This window comes from Petaurus breviceps, unplaced genomic scaffold, assembly GCF_028583685.1.
Source record: "Petaurus breviceps papuanus isolate PSGF00001 unplaced genomic scaffold, PetGlider_PUasm1.0 90625, whole genome shotgun sequence".
In the NCBI taxonomy this organism is placed as follows: domain Eukaryota; kingdom Metazoa; phylum Chordata; class Mammalia; order Diprotodontia; family Petauridae; genus Petaurus; species Petaurus breviceps.
The window spans coordinates 5,797,636-5,816,760 of record NW_027187289.1 but is presented as its reverse complement, the minus strand read 5'-3'; the positions used below and the strand labels follow the sequence as shown (position 1 = coordinate 5,816,760).

At 36.6% G+C, this 19,125-nt stretch overlaps 1 protein-coding gene across 1 annotated transcript in view; it reads right to left on the bottom strand.

Moving 5' to 3' along the window:
- ITGBL1 (integrin subunit beta like 1) overlaps positions 1-19,125 on the bottom strand; it is a 385,210-nt gene that overhangs the window by 180,052 nt on the left and 186,033 nt on the right. The window contains exons 5-6 of the mRNA XM_069064205.1: positions 16,488-16,628; positions 10,264-10,404 (exon numbers count right to left, since the gene is read on the bottom strand). Coding sequence (XP_068920306.1) covers positions 10,264-10,404; positions 16,488-16,628 — 282 coding nt within the window. The remainder of the gene's footprint in view (positions 1-10,263; positions 10,405-16,487; positions 16,629-19,125) is intronic.

Sequence of the window (19,125 nt, the reverse complement as noted above, 5' to 3'; positions counted from 1 at the left end):
GAAGGAAGGAAGGAAGGAAGGAAGGAAGGAAGGAAGGAAGGAAGGAATCTTGTCTCAAATAGTTTACAATCTACTAGGAGGAAAAAATATGCACACAGTTAAGCCTATACAGAATATATCAAGTATGCAAAAATGTTGCTGATGAGTGCTGGGGAAATGGGGATATGAACACATAGGCTGTAGGGGATGAGTAAAGACTGGAGGTGGCACCTGAGCTATCCTTTAAAGGAAGAAGTAAGGAAGGAGAGCATTCTAGGCATGGGGTCTGCCTATTCCAAGGCAGGGAGGTAAGAGACAGAATATTGCATAAGAAGAATAGTAAGTAGGTTAGTTTGGCAGGAACATAGATTTCGTAAGAGGGATTAATGGGCAATCAATCTAGTGTTTGAGATAAAAAAGTGAAGGATTTCCATGCCAATGGGAGAAATTTGTATTTTATTCTAGAGGCAAAAGAAAGCTACTCAAAGCTTCTTGAGCAGTCTAATGACACCACTATAATTATTGCTTAGTCTCCTATTACCTTTCCCCTGGACAATTACAATAACTTCCTAAATAGTTTCCCTGTCTCCCATTTCTTTACTTTTTAATCAGTCCTACAAAGTAATCTTCCTAATACATAGATTTATGGGCACTCTCATGCTCAAAGATTTTTTTTAGTGATTCCCTGCTTCCTAATGAATGAAAAAGAAAAACTTTAGCCTGGCATTCAAGAAAATTCACTAACTCTAGTCTTTGTTCAATATTTATTTCATGGGACATCTCTTCATGCAATCTGAACTTTTCACTCTTACTCCATTTTGTCTTTGTTTCTACCTACTCCATGTGAAGTCATCCCCATAACTTGAATCATTTTTCCCTCATTGTCTTTGAAATCTTATTCCTTCTTTAAGGAGAACCTGGTTGCTCTCCTTTCCATTGTCTTTCCTTGGTCCTTCCAGTTACAAAAGATAGCTATATACTGGGATTCCTCATATCCCTCCATTTGACTTCTCTAATACATTTTATCTTTTTTCTAATTCAGATCATAGAGAAGAGATTGTAAACTCCTTGAGGACAGGGATTGTTTTGTTTTTGTCTTTGAATTCACTGGGCCTAGCAAGATTCTTTGCATGTAATAGGCATTTAATAAACATTTGCTGAATTTAATTGCCTGCAGCTCCACGTCCTCAGAGATGGGATATAGATGCCTAACAAAAAGTCAGTAAATTCAGATACACTTTACTAAAGTCATGCCCCAGTATGCAATCAGGATCAACAGTAGATAACTATCAAGAATGGAGACACACGGGGCGGCCAGGTAGCACAGTGAGTAAGAGCACCGGCTCCAATGTTGAGATGACATGTGGATTGAATCCAGGCTCAGACACTTATTACCCACCCAGAAACACCTGGCCATGTAACCTTGAGCGAGTTACTTAACCTCAATTGCTTAGGGGCAGCCAGGTGGCTCAGCAAGTAAGAGCACTGGCTCCAGTGTCAGGATGACCTGGGGATCAAATCCGGGCTCAGATACTTAGCACCACACCCAGAAATAACTGGCCCTGTAACCTTGAGCAAGTTACTTAACCCCGATTGCTTAAAAAAAAAAAAGAATGGAGACACACAGACTGAACAAACATGAGGGCATGTAGCAGTTAACCCTCAGGCAGTATTAGGTTTCAAATTTAAGGTAAACTGAGAGACTAAGATCTTAGCATGATCAATTTATTAGCTAGGCTATCAATAACTAACAAAGTGGTCAATGGACTCTCTCAATTACCAAATACCCTGAGGTAGGGCTCACCAGCCTTAATATAATTTGGGGGAGTACAGAATTGGGGAGGTGGGCAAGATAATACATTTGTTTACAGGGTAGGTAGCATCCTGGGGGAAGGCACAGAATGATTAGCTATTTTAAAGAAAGCAGTGTAGCACATCTGCTTGGGGCTAGTGACTACTTCTCTCTGACAATTAAGTAATGTCAATTGTTTTATGGGTCCTGTCAACATCTTGCAGACCTTGTTAAGACCTGAATCAGCAGACTCCCTAATGCCTCGAAGGGTCTATCAGTGAAATAAGACCCTCAAGGACAGCCAAAGATGAACAATATACCTTTTGGTGATGATAACAAGTTAACTTGTAACTATAAACAAACTCAGAGTAAAAGCTGACTCAATTAGAATATTAGTCCAGTACAAAATCAGTTAAACTCATACTATAGAAATTAGAGGTAATATTAATTTTGATATTTTCAAGCAGCACATTTAAGGTATCTTCTCATCAGCCTCTGACACTGTCATTAAGAATTATTAGTAGATGGGGCAGCTAGGTGGTGCAGTGAATAGAGCACCGGAGAATCAGGAGGACCCGAGTTCAAATCCAGCTCAGACACCACAAAAATTAGCCGTGTGACCTTGGGCAAGTCACTTAACCCCAATTGCCCTCCAAAAAACAAACAAAAAAAAGAATTATTAGTAGTAAAGTATTAGCATGTAATTTGTATCTCTAGCTTCCTTAAAAGTTCATCTGAAATGCCATCACCTTCATGAGGCCTTTCCTGATCCATATACTCTAAAATGACTTCACATTCCCTTTACATGTGTCATGTATTTTTGAGAACAATTACTTTATCCATCATCTAAGTAAAATGAGGCCCAAAGAGGATAAATGGATCAAAGGTCACATAGATAGAAGTAGAACCAGGATCTGAACTTGAGGCCTTTGAATTCTAACATTAGCATTCTTTCCATGAAATCACACTACAGTAAAGATTCAAAAATGTATACTACTTCAGTGTTAACTTTTCAAACATGCAAAACTGGTTTTATACCAATCCATGACAAAAGCACAGGAACTATATTGGAGAAAACAAGATAGATTGAGAACATTAAAGCATTGGTCAAGAGAAGACATAAATTAATAACCAAGGCACTGTATTGGAAGTAACACATCTTGGTCACATGATTTCTGGAACTATGTAGAACATTGATAGAACTAAGAGGTTCTGCCATTATATAATCATAGGCAAGTCACCTAATCTCTATGTTTAGTTTCCTAAAATGAAAGGGTAGAAGTAGATAATTTGTAAGAGGCAATATGATATAGTGGGAAGATTTCTGGATTTATAGGCAAGAAATCTGGCCTTACCACCTGATACAGACGTTGCCTCTAGCCATTGCTGTCCTGGTCACACTGCTAGGACACTGATGAAAAATACAAATCCTTTCACCCTCCCAAAATCCACAGTGTTATTTGCTTAAAGAGGAAGGTGGGGTGTGGGGGAGGGTATTGAAGCAAGGCAGAGTCTTAGCCTTTTAGTCTTATTTCACACCTATGATTGATTGACTAAACCAAGGTATATCCTAACAAAGGTATTGGAGAAAAAGAACTTGTCAGTTATTTGAAGTGGGTGAAATGGAGTGATTTGATTAATGGACTAAGTAACCTCCCCATATTTTGACACTTTATTTACTGAATTTACTTGTACTAAAGAAATCAAGAAATTCTTTCCATAGGAGGTAGCACCTGAATTAAACCTTGAAGGAAGTTAAAGATTCTAAGAAGTGGAGATGAGGAATGAATTATGTTCTATTTGCATAAATTTGGGACCTGAGAGTTGTCTGCATACCATGAAGATGTATCCAAAGCATCTTCACTTCAGTGAAGATAAGAACTAGTACCAAACTAAAACTAGTGAGGTGATGCTCTAAACATGGATATTGAACTGACCTATGATTCTAGCCAGCTAGATGGCACAGTGGAGAGAGTGCTGGGTCTGAAGTTAGGAAGACTCAACTTCTTGAGTTCAAATCTGACCTCAGACACAAGCTGTGGGACCCTGACGAAGTCACTTAACCCTTTTTGGCTCAGGTTCCTCTTCTTTAAAATGAGCTGAAGAAGGAAAAGGCAAACTCCAGTATCTTTGCCAAGAAAACTCCAAATGGGGTCACAAAGAGTCAGACAAGATTGAAATGACTGAACAACTTCATTCTGATATTCCACTGGTTAATCTTCCTAGATAATTTTTAGGAAAATAAATAATTTGGCTGGATATGGGCTGAGCCTCTAAAACATCCTTTGTCATCACTGGACTTTGAGCACTCTAGAGATGCTGGATGCCTCTTAGTATTACTGGACTACCATCTACCAAACTATTCCTGTGCAACTTGTATCTGAAACTGTGCCACACTTTTAAAATCATGCCCGATGAAGTTCTTAATTCAATTACAGTGTGGTCAATGGGATAATGCATTGCTGTAAAATCATTTATATAAATATAAAGTCAGGAAGTAACTTTAGAAATGGGTTCTTTTATTTGCTTTTTTTTTTTGGAGGGGGGAAGGCAGGGCAATTGGGGTTAAGTGACTTGCTTAGGGTCACATGGGTAGTAAATGTTAAGTGTCTGAGGCCAGATTTAATCTCAGGTCCTCCTGACTCCAGGATTCACTGTGCCACCTAGCCACCCTTTAGACATGGGCTCTTAACCCAAACTCTGTGAAAATGTATATTTAAAAATATATATGAGAGATAACTATACTAGGCTATGTGATAAGTGCTGGAAATACATATATAAGAAATAATCCTTCCTCTCAAGGAGCATATACTCTAATGGGGTAGACCAAACGTAAAAGATAGATGGAAGGACAGGGAAGGGGAAGAGGTATGGGAAGAAGAAAAGGGAAGGTACCAATGTGGGGAGATGAAGCAGTCCAGAGAGTGAGTCGAGCTGGGAGTGAAATGAGCAGCATGTCTGGGCCACTCATGAAATAAGAGTTCATGAGGTCAACAACCAGGAGAGTATGTCTTGATTGACTGAAGTGGGACTGGGGGAGATGGCACTCTGGCCTCTGGATCTGCCTTGGTTTTCTCCTTCTCTTCCCCTCTCTGTAGCTTCTCTTGATCACAAGAAGAACCTTTTTCATCAGTATCCAACAGCGTGTCTAGGACAGTAATGACTTCAGATAGTGTCTGTATCAGGAGGTGAGACAAACTGAACAGGATGAAGAAAGGCAGATTTAAGGCTCCTGGAACTTAGCATAAAGGGCACACTATACCTAAAGGTAATATCTTGATAATTCCAGTTAAGAGGACTTTCAGAAGTAATGAAGTTAAATTCATATTGTCTTAGACTCTGTATGTACCTGTGATAAAATATGTGCCAAATTTTAGGGAGATGATTTTGTACCAACTATACCATCATAGTGAATGCCCATTTCTAAAGGTCAGTTAAGTCTTACTGACTAATTATACAGACTGAGAATAAAGGGGGAAACACACAGTGAGTTACCTGGGACCCTGAAGAGATGGAGCAGTCATCTTGCTTTGAGATCTGTTCTGAAAATATGAATTGGGCCTAATGAGAATTACTACAGAGCTTGTACCACATAAAGAAGCATTTATTAAGTGCCTACTATGTGCCAGGAACTGTGCCAAGTGCTTAGACTAAAGACAAAAATGAAACAGTTTTTCCTCTCAGTAACCTTGCAATTTGTTGAGGGAAAAGACCACATATACAAAGAAATGTACGTAAAATGTATTCAGAAAAAAACTGCATGTAGTTTTGGAACATGGGGTTAAAGCACTTAACAACTAGGGAAATTAGGATAGGCCTCTTGTGGGGCACAGAAACTAAGGTCTTCTTTGAAGAAAGCTAGAGATTCCAGGAAGTGGGAATAAAGATGGAGATCATTTTTGTCACAGGTGGCAGTTGGTACAAAATCACAGAAGCTGTAGACATTTCATTATGCTTAAGGAACAAGCATGCTGATTTGGCTGGAATTAAAGAATAAGGGATGATCAGACTCAGTGGGCAATTCTTAATGCCAGGTCCATGAGCTTACAAGTGGTTTCCTTTGTAATCCTATGGATATTTTTGGTTTTGAAAAGGGTTCCGTAGATTTCACCAAATTGCTAAAGGGAACTATGGCATAACAACACATTCAGAATCCTGGCTTAGAAAGATAAATTGGAATCAGATTATGAGAGTATTATTTTTAGTCTGAAAAAGGTTTCATCAACCTTAGCAGATTGTCAAAAAGGAAAGATGACCAAAAAGGAAAAAATGAAAAGATAAAAAACTCGGCTTAGAAAAATAATCTAGAATCTGATTATGAGAGATTTTAAATGTCAAACAGAAAACTTTTCATTTTACTTATTTTGTATTTATTTATTTGTAGATATATTGTATTCCCGCCCCCCCCCCCCCCCCAAGTAAAAGCTTCTGGAGGGCAAGGGCTTTGGGAAATTTTTTTTCATTTTTAATACTTTTAATTTTTATTTTTTTTGTTTTTTTTTTTTTTTAGATATTTTGTATCCCCCCCCCCCCCCCACCTCAGAGTAAAAGCTTCTGGAGGGCAAGGGCTTTGGGAAATTTTTTTACATTTTATATGTCCAGTATGGTTTATTTATTAAGCATGAGTGCTTAATAAATATTTATTATATAAATGAACACTAATGAGAACTAGACCAAAAATATTCTTAACAGGAAAGGCATAAGAACAAAATGAGTTTGAAAATGGAAATGTGATGGTTTGGTATTTAAATTACAATATATTACATAGTTTTAAAGGAGAGGTAAGACCAGTTTGTTGGGAAGAGAACTAATCTCAGATCCCAAAAGACCTAGATGCAAGGTCTGCCTGATAAATCATGTTTTTTTTTCTTCCTACAGCCCCAAAAGAGTCTTCAATATAGCAGACCTTAACAGGTGGTTATTAAGTCTTCAAAGAGGTAGATTCACTACTCCAATAGGTAGAACATGCTACTTTTGAACAGCTCTAAGTGTCAGGAAGCTTTTCCTGACAACTTCCTCTCATTGTTCCTGGGTATACTCACTAGGGACCATGTAGAACAAGTCCCACCTGACTAACATTTAAATACTTTAAGAAAATTTTCACATGTAAAATGACCTGCTTCTCATGGGACTTGGGGGGTGAAGCATGGCACTATGGAAATACAGTCAAAGGCCCAGGTTCAAATTCCATCTCAGCCAAATATTAACATACATGACTGTAGACAAACTTTTAGTCTCCATGAATCTGTTTCCTCATATATTAATATGAAGCAATTGAACTAGATATAGATAGACTCTGAGCTCTCTATGATCCCATGAGTCTTCTTTTCTCCAGGCTTGATATCCTAAGTTCATTTCAAGTGATCCTTAAATAGCATGGACTGAAAGCCTTTCACCATCCTGACTGCCCTACTCTGGATGCACTCCAGCTCATTAATAACCTTGTTAAAGTGTGCTATCCCTCAAAGACAACTTTAATTTTCTCCCCAAGTCTTCTCTTCTCTATGCTCCAGGAATATCTCAGTTCTATCAATCAATCTTCATAAAGCATGATCTGTAGTCCCTTTACCCTCCTGGACATCTTTCTGTGAAAGATTTCTAAGATGTCAATAACCTTCCTAAAATGGAAAGATGTGGTCAACCAAAATCAAATATATCAGAATTCTCGCCTTGTTCCTTTGGAGTACTATGTCTCTGTGAATTCAATCTAAGATATGTATATGGCTGCTAGATCATAATGTTAATTCATATAAAGCTTTTATTCCACTAAAATCAAATTGCCAGATCTCTTTCACATTACAAACAATAACACTTTGAGAAAACACTAAAATAAAAGTAAAAGACAGATATCCTATTATTCATTTCACTTCTTCCCCCTTTTTTATCCTGGAGAGGGGTTGAAGTAAGGAGAAAAAAAGAATAATGGAATATATGATTGGTTTACATGGTTTATGTTTCAGAATTATTGTTGCCTCTCTTATGGACTGAGCCCAACTCCCTCCATTTTGGTGAATTGAGCACAACTCCCTCCATCTTCTGTTAAGCATTATTTCACCAATTAAAAGACTTTCTTGACACACTCCTCACAATTATGACAGCTCCACAACAACCTCCTGTGTGATAACAGAGAAACTTCAATGGTTCCCAGATTTCAAGAATAAGCTTGATCATTCAAGTCAAGGTATCTTATCTAACCAACCAATTCTTGCAAATATCCTGTCTCACTCTCCTTTTGCCTGAAGTTTGCTTCTTCCTGTGTGGGTTATGCATATGAAAGCCTCATTTAAACTCACTTTGGGCAAATTAGGTGGCACAATTGACAAAATGCAGGCCCTAGAATCAGGAGGACCTGAATTCAAATCCACCATCACACATTTACTAGCTGTGTTACCTTGAGCAAGTCACTTAACACTGTTTGCCTCAGTTTCCTCATCTATAAAATGAACTGGAGAAGGAAATGGCAAACCACTCCAGTATCTTTGCCAAGGAAACCCTAAACAGGGTCACAAAGAATCAGATATGACTGAAAACAACTGAATGACAACAACACTTACTTTGGGGAGTCTCTGCCCTTACACGTGAGGGTCCTTTGCTGACAAATTCAATAACTAGGGTCTCCAAAATATTCCTTTGTCAACCACAGGATCCACATTTTAGTCACTTCCATTGCATAAATGTAAATTGCTTTCCAGACCAGCTGGACAAATTGACAGCTGAATGTATTTGTATCTCTCTCTTTTTAGGACACTCAAATATTGTCTATTCCCATCTTTTGTCATCTTTGATCATTTCCTGGTTATGAGGCAGAATCTGAGGGTTGCTTTGATCTGTGTTGTTATAGTATATTATTGTTGGTGTTAGTGATTTGGAATACACTGCCATGTAGTCCTTGATTTCAAATCTACCTTTCCAAAATTTAGCTAGTGAGTGAATTCTTAAACAACTGACAGAGCTGATGACAAAAAATGAGAGAGAATATTTTGACTAAATAAAGTCACATTTTTTGTAGAGTGTTCTTTTCTTTAAAAAGAATAAGCTCCCCAAAAGCAACTTGTAATAATTACAAGGGGAAATGTTGAAGCAACAACTATTTAGCTACAAACTGAAAAGAATAAAAGTCTTAAAAGGACATTCACTTAGCAATAGGGAGTTCAGACAGTAACTAGGAAATCCCCACAAAGTACTGTGAATTCTCCAAAGAAAAGAGCGCTCTGTGATGGGAAGTCTTAAGCAGCAGGGCCTCCTATGGCAATCCTGTAAAGTCTTTGAAGCTCCATATTTACATTTAAATAAGGCAAGTCTTTTATCTGTTTCTCTGCTGGTAGTCTTTCAAAGGGACAAATGGAGTTTCCTAACTATACCTCAGCTAGTCAGACAGACTTATGGCATGTCTCAGTTCAAAAATAGAACTAGACAAAAAAATTATAAATTCCATTTAAGTAATCAATATATCTTTCAGAAAATATAGCACCTCCTATGTAATGAGTCAACTCGAATCCTTTATGTTATAAACTCTCTTCACTGTAAGACTGAGAAGAGAGGTAATTCTTAGGTTTGCAGTGCTTAAAGCAAATCAGATTTTTAAAATTCTAAAAAAAAAAAAATCTAATGATTTCATTAACTTAGTCACAGGAGTGGGGAACCTGCAACCAGAGGCCATATGTGAGTCTCTAGGTCCTCTAGTGCAGCCCTTTGACTGACTCCAAATGTGGATGCTGACTAGGATTTGTAAAATGCTAACATGTTACAAGATTCATGGTAAGACTTCTGACATTATGTCCATGGCTCCCATACTTTAAGCCTTGTAGCAACGAGATTCTGGTAGGAAAATGAGAGGCAGGGTAGGAATAAGTGAAGAGTTGTACTGACTTGGAGTTAGGAAGATGTGGGTATATCACTTAATTTCTCAATACCATCAAACAATTTTGTGTAAAGTGCAAAATCGTTGCCCATCTGTATCAGTGAAGGAAGTTTCCATATTGGGAATCTACCATATACATGGAAGCAAAGGTACAGACCAAAATAAAAACTAAACAGGTAAATGAATAAATGAATGCATGGATGGATGGATGGATGGATGGATGGATGGATGGATGGATGAATGAATGTGAGTAGTAGAACAAGGAATCTCTTCCACTATTGGTTCTCTGCAATAAGTTACTTGTGCCCTGGAAATATAAGTGACCTTAGACATCACTTAGTAAAATCCTCACCTTCTACAACAAGGGAAATTAAGAGCCAGAAAGTTTAGGTGACTTCTCAAAGAGCAAACAATTAGACTAACTTTTATACTATAAGCCTAGTATCATAAAGGGTTTTGCTAAGTGCTTAATAAAAGGCTACCTAAGAGACTACCACTACTGAGGAATTTGCATTTAGCCCAGTTCCAGTGAGAATCCAAATGAAGACCATGCTTGAGCAAATAGAATACCATCATTACAAAACAAAAATTAGTAGCATATTCAAGCCATTTAACTACAATTGCATCTTACCTGAACAGAAGTCATCAGAATATCTGTCATAGACTGATCTACAATTTCTTTCATCACATTCACAGGTATCACCATGAATGTCTCCCCAGTCTCCTGTTGGGTCCACATCATGGCACGAGCATTCACCACACACACATGTTCCTGTGGAGGGAAAAAGAAAACAAAACATGGTATGTATTAGATTGTAGATCAACTCAAATCAACCAATAAAATGAAATAGTTGATTATTTTTTACAATTGGTTGCTTTGTATATGTAGATTACAAGGAGCAAGACAGATGTCTTCTCACAAAGAGAAATAGTTCCAAAGAGGAGGAAGAAGAGTTATCTGAGGAAACCAACATGGATGATCAGAGAACTCACTGCCCATTTAAAGAATAAAAATATAAATACAAAAACACAGAAGCAATGATAAGTGACAGAGAATGGAGACAAAGGTGTAGCATGGTCAGAAATACCTGCTCAATATGGTTAAGAACAATAACAAAAAAAGTTGCTGAGGTTTTTTTGTTTGTTCTTAAGCTCTATTGTGGAAAAGAGAAGGATCAAAGAGGGTAGATGCCTAACATTCAGGATGGATAAGACAAATCACCTGTTACAGATGGTCTTTGGATACTGAAAGAAGCCCTGAATATTGAAAGAACTGGTAGATGTGTATTATGAGCTCTGGCCCTCTCCATGATAGGTGAAAGATCATGGAGATCAGAAGAACCTCAAACCTAGAGAAGGTAAATATTCTAATATATATTATAAGAATAGAATAGAAACCAAGGAGCAAACATTATCTGTAATGGGGATAAGCTAGAGGCCTTTCCAGTAAGATCAGGATTTGTGAATCAAGGATACCTTCATTATCATTATTATTTAATATTTTACTAGAAATTCTAGGTATAGCAATGTAACAAGAAAAAGAAATTAAAAAATAAGTATAGGCAATGAAAAAACAAAACTATCACTCATTGCCAATGATATGATGGCATACTTAGAGAATCATACAGAGACAACTAAAAAACAATCAAAACAATTAACAACTTTAGCACAGCTGTGGGATGTAAAATAAACCTATACATATCATTAGCATTTCTACATATTAACAACAAAACCAAACAGGAAGAGATAGAAAAATCCATTTAAAATAACTAGTGACATTATAAAATACTTGGGAGTATATTTGCTAAGACACACAGGAACTATATGAACACAATTATAAAGCATTCATCACCAAAGACAGATCTAAATATTTGAAGAAATATTAAATGCTTATGGGTAAGTGTAATAGGAATGTAAATTTTTAAGATCTTTCCTGCCCCTAGGCTTAAGTGCACCTGGAACCTGTGGTGGAGCCTTATTTTTCAAGAGATACTTTGTGATTGGGAAGGAGGACAAGAGGGTTGTTACATTCTCTGAGCCTGGAGAAGGCTATATAATCCCTGATGTGAGGCTTTGCTTTGGGACTTATTTTGAGAAGTGTTGTGTGACTTGACCAGAGGAGAGTCTGGGAAGCCATTGTCGAGTCCCCTGGCTTTGAAAACCCAGATGTTGATGTTTCCCTCTCTGGTAACTGACTAGGTATGGATGTAATGGTCAATACAGTTGGAGGCCTGTCTGCTTGATATGTTTTTCTGTTTTCTTGTAACTTCTGTCTGGAAACTCTGAAGTTTGGGGTGCTGACTTTTTCCCCTGAACAAGGTAAATGATATATTTGATTGATTACAGCAACACTGTTAACCCATTTCGAGTTGCTTTCCTCTAGAAAAGCAAATCTAAGAATCTGTGTTGGCCACCACCCTGGGGACGCTGGGGTGCTTGCTGCTACAGTAAGCCAAGTCAATATCAAAAGATTAAAATATTCTCTACATTTATTTACTTATTAAGTGTCATCACAATTAAACTATGAAAGAATTACTTTATAGAGCTAGAAAATTAACAAAATTAATCAGGAATAACAAAAGGTCAAGACTATCAAGGGATTCAATTAAAATAAATGTAAAGGAAGGGGGCCTAGCAGTCCCAGATCTCGAAGTATATTACAAAATTATTGTCATTAAAACAATTTAGTACTAGATAAGAAATACAGTACTATCAATAAAAGAGATAAGGTACACAATATACAGAAGCAAATCAGCAGAGTAGCTCAGAATTTGATAAATCCAAAGATCAGAACTATGGGGGTAAGAACTTACTATTAGACAAAAAATACTGGAAAATTTGGAAAGTAATCTGGCATAAACTAGGCATAAATCAACATCTCACATCATATATCAAGAAAATTTTAAAATAGGTACAAAATTTAGACATAAAGGATGATATCATAAGCAAATTTTGGGAGCATAGAATTTATCTGTCAGATCAATGGATAGGAAAGATTTCATGACCAAACAAGAACAAGAGAGTACCATAAGAAGTAAAAATAGATAATTTTGTTTACATAAATTTTAAAAAAATCTTATGTAGCCAAAAATGGAATAAAAACAGGAAACTGGGGAAAAAAATTTCAGCAAGTTTCTCTAATAAAATCCTCATTTCTCAAATATGAAGAGAACTAGTCAAATTTCTAAAAACAAAAGTCATTTCCCAAATGATAGTCAATGGATATGAACAGGCAATTTTCAGAGGAGGAAATCAAAGCTATCAATAGGCATATGAAAAATGCTCTAAATCCATAATAATTATAGAAATGCAAATTAAAACAACTCTGAAGTACCACCTCACACCCACGAGATTTGCTAACATAGCAGAAAAGGAAACTGATCAATGCTGGAGAGGATGTGGGATAATAGATACACTAATGTACCACTGGTGGAGTTGTGAACTAGTCCAACTATTCTGGAAAACAGTTTGGAATTATGCCCAAAGGGCAATAATAACTATGGCTACCCTTTGATAATAATACTATTAGGTCTACACATCAAAGAGGTCAAAGGAAAAGGAAAAGAATTCATGTATAATAGTATCAATAATAGCTTTTTTGTGGTGGCAAAGAATTTTGGAAATTGAAAGGATACGCATCAATTGAGGAAAGGCTGAAAAGTTTCTGGTATATATGTGTAATACCATCACACTGTATGACATGATAAAGAGGATGGTTTCAGAAAAAACCTGGGAGGTCTCACATGAATTATTACTAAGTGAAGTGAGTTGAACCAGGAGAACAATCTACACAGTAACAGCAATATTGTAAAGATAATCAATTGTGAAATACTCAGTAACAGATCAATACAATGATGCACCACAACTCCAAAGAACACATGATATAAAATGTTGTGCACCTCCAGATAGAAAACTGACCTATTCTGTTAGTGTACAGATCGAAGCATATTTTTTTCCTGTTTTATTTTTCAGAACATGTGCAAATATGTTTTGCATGATTACAAATACATAATGGATATTATATTTTTTGCCTTCTCAATGGATGGGAAGTGGCTAAAGGAAAAAGATTTTGGAACTGAAAATAAAAATAAAATTTAATTAAAAATATGAAAAATAACAGAAAAGAGTCTACGGAAAATTGACCTTGAATTCTTTTTTTTCAGCAAAATTCTAGAAGGAATTATTCACACCAAAAGCATGATTTTAACAAGAACATGTCATTCCACATTAACTTGATTTCATTTTTTAAAATAGGGCTACTAAGTTGGTAGATCAGGGAATTGTGTCAATATAGCTTGCCTAGACTTTACCAAAGCATTCAATAATGTATGCCATTCTGGTCTTGTAAAAAAGATGCAGAGATGTAAGATAGATGATAATACAATCATATTTAGAATATGGTTGATTATTGAATCCCCAAAATAGTCACTAATAATTTAATATTCAATTGAAAGAAGATCTCCAGGGGAAAGTCACCAGGAATGTATACCTGGACTGGTAATGGTTAACATAATAGCATTATGTTATATAGGTTCACAAATGTACAGCTGAAAGGGACATTAGGAGTCATTTAGTCTAGCCTCTCATTTTATCATTAAAGAAACTGAGGTCTACAGAAGTAAAGGGACTTACCCAACACTTTTATCACTGACTTACATGGAGTAATAGAAAGGATATTTATCAAATTTGAAGATGGCCCAAAGCCGCACAATGGATGAAAAAGTTGCAAAAAAAAGTGGACAGGTTAAAACACTGCACTGAATCCAAGAAAATGAAATATTCTTGTAAAGAAAAACTCATGTAAAGTTTCACCATCTTCTTTCATTTATTAGTTTTATAAATACAAAAAAATGTGAAGGGGTAAAACAATTAGTTTAAATTCTAGAGCAGAGATAAAAACACCTGTGTGCATATTCTGTATATACATATACCAGCATTCTTAGATTATACAAGGCCATATGTGGGTTAAAAGGAATGATTAAAGTCATGGGACATCTGAAGTACAGCATAAAGGGCACGTGCTTTGGAGTCAGTGGTCCTGGGTTCAAATGCTAACTCTACTTCATATTCATTATGCTTCTTAGGTACTAGGTTTATGAGAAGTTCTCATATGTGCATCAGCCTCTGAGGCCCACTTCATATCTGGTCTCCAAGCACATAATAAAGCCAGGAAGTACCTAGCTGAGGTAGGGTGGAGGATGCAGTTGACATCATGACACCTGCCTGTTCTTCTGAAAAATGCTCTTTATGTCTCCTACAACTTTTCATCCTCTGTTCTAGGACAGTGCTTCTCATTTCTCATGTCCCTTCTCCATAAAGTAGAATTCCTCCTCTCCTTTCTCACTGGCAGCGATCATGTTAGACTCAGTAACACTGTTATTCTAGCATCATGAATCATCAATATATAGCGATGATATGTTATTATATAGCTAAGAAAAGACTTAGGCAGAAAAAATGTCTTTAATCATAGAAGTAAAAGGTGAATTTTTTCCCCCACAGGAGAAATCCAGAAAGAAAAAAAAATTCTGCAGAATATTAAATGGAGCATTCTGTGTGTGTGTGTGTTTTCCCAAGGTTCATGCCTTGTGCAGATAACATTTTCATTTGTTACAGAAAAAATGTGTCACAGTTACTCTTCTATGTCTACATCATGAAAGAATCCAGAACACCGGAGTCTTGCCATCTACCTTGCAACGCACCCTGGACTTTTCTATCCTCTTTGCAGTCAAATTCTCTTTTATATATTGTCTCCTCCAAATAGAATGTGAAGTCCTTGAATGCAGAGACTACCACACTTTTTCTATCTTTATCCATAGTGCTTTGCACAGTCCTTAAATGCTTTTCATACTACTCTTTAATGTGCAATATTCTAAAAGTATCCATTTATATGTACTCTGTCTCTCTGTCTCTGTCTGTCTCTGTCTCTCTGTCTGTCTCTGTCTCTCTCTGTCTCTCTCTCCGTGTGTGCGTGTGTGTATAGATGTTTCCTGCTCTGTTGTCTTTCTTAACTTTATATGATAAAATATCATCATTTTAATGATGGCATAATGAGGGAAAAGAAGTGTAAAGTGTGTCAGGCCTCCCTAGATACACAACAGGCAGAAGAAAGAGATGACAGTGGTGATAGGCAAAGATGTCCCCAAATGTTTCGTCCAATATCCTGCAGAAATCTCCATCTAGATGAGTATCACCTACCATAACTTGCCTTTCCTTTCTAATAATGTATAAAGAAATATTTCTTGCTCGAGACCTTTCTAACTTCATTTGCTAAAATAACACCAATATAATAGGAACCTAATATTTAACTTGACATGGTATGCCTCTCTATATATATTTATGTCATGTTCAGGATCTCATTTTCACTGCTGATGTCTAGAAGTGAAATCAGTCTACATCCATTCTGGATCTGACTCAAGCTTTCAATCTCCCCATAATTAAGATGAGAGCATTTTCTAAATTCTCTCAGGATAATTAGATGCTCATGCTATAGAAGACTTTGTTAGTCAAGCAACATTTAAACAGAAGTAGCTCCATGAATTGCCTTTGAATTGTACTGTGCCAGTTCTGGACAGTGGCCAAAGAAATTATTCTCCCTGTTAACTGTTTGCTCAGTGAAGCTAAGATAATGAAAGGAAGTTTCTTATCTTTGTGTTGTTTTTGTCAAATTGGAAAAAAAAAACTCTGAAAATTATATAGAGAGTATATGTTGATTTGCATCACATCTATTCGAATCACTTAAAAGCAGACATTCTTCCTCATGAAAAGAAAGATGGGGGGAGGGGGGAGATAGTCAAGTATCATCAGCAATTACTGGCTTTGTTTTCATCTCTGTAGTAGAGTACATGAATGACACACCTCTGTTACTGCAGATTTTGCCATCTGGAGATGTACATCTTCTCTTGCTCTCCCAGGGGGTGATGTCACACTGGAATTCACATTTATCTCCATGCCAACCAGCCTCACAGTAACAGTTTCCACAGTAACACTTTCCATGGCCTTTACCCAAAATGAATTTTATACAGTGAGGAGGAAAAAAAAGAAAACAACTTTTAAAAGCAGAATTATCATCCTAGCCATTTGTGACATATATGTAAATATATGTACATATATGCATGCATATGATACTATATCTATATATGTGTGTGTTATATTATTAAACAATATCTATAGCTTTCTAGGTTAAGGCAATTTATTTCCTGACAACAGAACATGTGCCAACACATCATGGCCTCACCTACAGACCCCAAATCAAGTGGAAAATAGAGGCAATCATGTATGGAGATGATTCAAGCCAAATACCCTTTTCATGTCATGTATTCAGGTAACTGAGATATTAAAATATAAGTAACAAAAAATCAGAAACTATGCAAATTATTCTGTCCTTGGGCTTAAAATTAACATACCAAATTAAACAATTCCTGAAGCATTTTATTATATGGAGTTCCTTGAAGTAACCCTTGAAGCAAGTGTCTACCAGCAATGATTTTAGAACCAAATAAAATGGTTCAAGCTATACTCATAATACGTATTCTAGTGACCAGATCATTCTGATCTAGTAAGGATTTTACTTAGCTGGTCTCAACAGTATTCTATAATGTGGAAAAACAGTTTGCAGTCAAAGGTTAGTGCTCATTTCTACCCAGGTGGCCTCTTGCTTCCATTTGCATATGTTATATTCAAGAGAAGATTAACCAGTGAAAAAAGATTCCATTTAGCCAGGCCTATCTCCAATGAGTTGTCCAAGTTCAGCATACTGTGATACAATGAAAAGGACACTGGATTGGGAGGCAGAGGACTTGGGTTTGAATCCTGACCCCATCAATTACTACCTGTATAACCTTCTAAAATTTATCTCTCAAGGCCTGTTTTTCCTTATTTGTATAATCAAGGACCTGAACAACTTCCTTGGGCCTGCCAAAATCCCTTCCAGCTCTTTAACTATGATCCTATTAATGTCAACCTCACTTTTTAGGTTTTAGCTTCCCCTAATCTCCTGACTGCTCAAGCAACCTTTCACTAATTTTCCCTTTCATGTTTCTATGATTTTCTTCTGTTTTTTAACTCCCCCAACCAAGACTGTTGCCCCTTCCCACCGGACTTATTCTACATATTGAGTTAGTCCTTTTTTGGATTTTATTAGAAGATGTTAGTATAACTTTTGGCTAGAATTTGAATTTTTCTTCTTATAAATGTGATGGCAATTTTTTTTGGTCTGTCAACCTTTTTTCAACTCTTTTTTATCATATAATCTGAGTTTTTAAAAAGTTGTTTACATGTGGTCTCTGTCCTTTCCTCTCCTTCCATCTTCTGTCAATTGATTTATAAAACCCACAAAAGCTCAGGGCTGAGGGAAAACTACTTGTAAGACCATTTAAAATTCTATACTATAACAGCTTGGACAGGTGGTGTGAGAGCAGATGGATAATGTGGAGGTTGGGTAGGAAGTGGAGATAGGACAGGGTTGGTGTCCAGGACATCCCTGTCGGCAAGACTCCTATTAATCAGACAGCATGCCTGCCAATGGGAGGGAAAGGCCCAGCAAAAACACCATTTTGTCAGTCTAAATGAGTACTAATCATGAGTTGGCTGCAGTCCTTTTTGAACATATATAACAAAACAGCTTATCTGGTGAAAAGACATTATTGAACTACAATAGCCAAGATAAAGACTACAATGATTAGCATATTAATAAGAACAATATATAAAATCAAAGCCTTTCATTCATGAACCTGAAAAAATTACAAACATATATGTATACAAACAATAGTAATGAAGTTGTTAACAAAATATAATTATACATGGTTTATATTGTAATTTATAATAATAGAATGCATGAGCCAAATGCTATAGTTACCGATGACACAAACCACAAGGAAATTATATATTTCCATGTAAAAATGTACATCTACATCTCACTAGGTATCAATGAAGCAAATATACTCAAGTATAAGCAGAATCCTATTGCCCCCCCAACCATTTTTATCCCCCTTTCTCCCTTTTTCTTCATGAACTTTAATGAAATAATATGACTGAAGATACATGATTAGTGTGGGCGAATTTGTTGAACTGTTCAAAGGATTTAGACTAGGTCCTTGAACAGGAATGCCTGGGTTACAGCCAGCTTAGGTCACTAGCTTGAAAATCGAACAGAAGGACTTTTCCTAGGGGGAGGGAAGAGAAGTGAAGAGACCAAGGAGAAAGGAGGAAGCAGATGTACAGGAACAGCATCTGGTTCACCACAGGAATTAAACATGAAAGATCTGAGGAAACAAGGACATGTATTACTAATGCTTATTACAATTACTGCGTATTACTAATTACTTGTTCTAATATGATATCACCTCCTCTGACTCCTCTGATATTTAGTGTTGAGTCACTGTTCAATACTATCCTCTATACAGTGATTAGAGTCCTGGACTACTCGGAAACAATAAAACATATCTCTCATTCTCTCTCTCTCTCTCTCTCTCTCTCTCTCTCTCTCTCTCTCTCT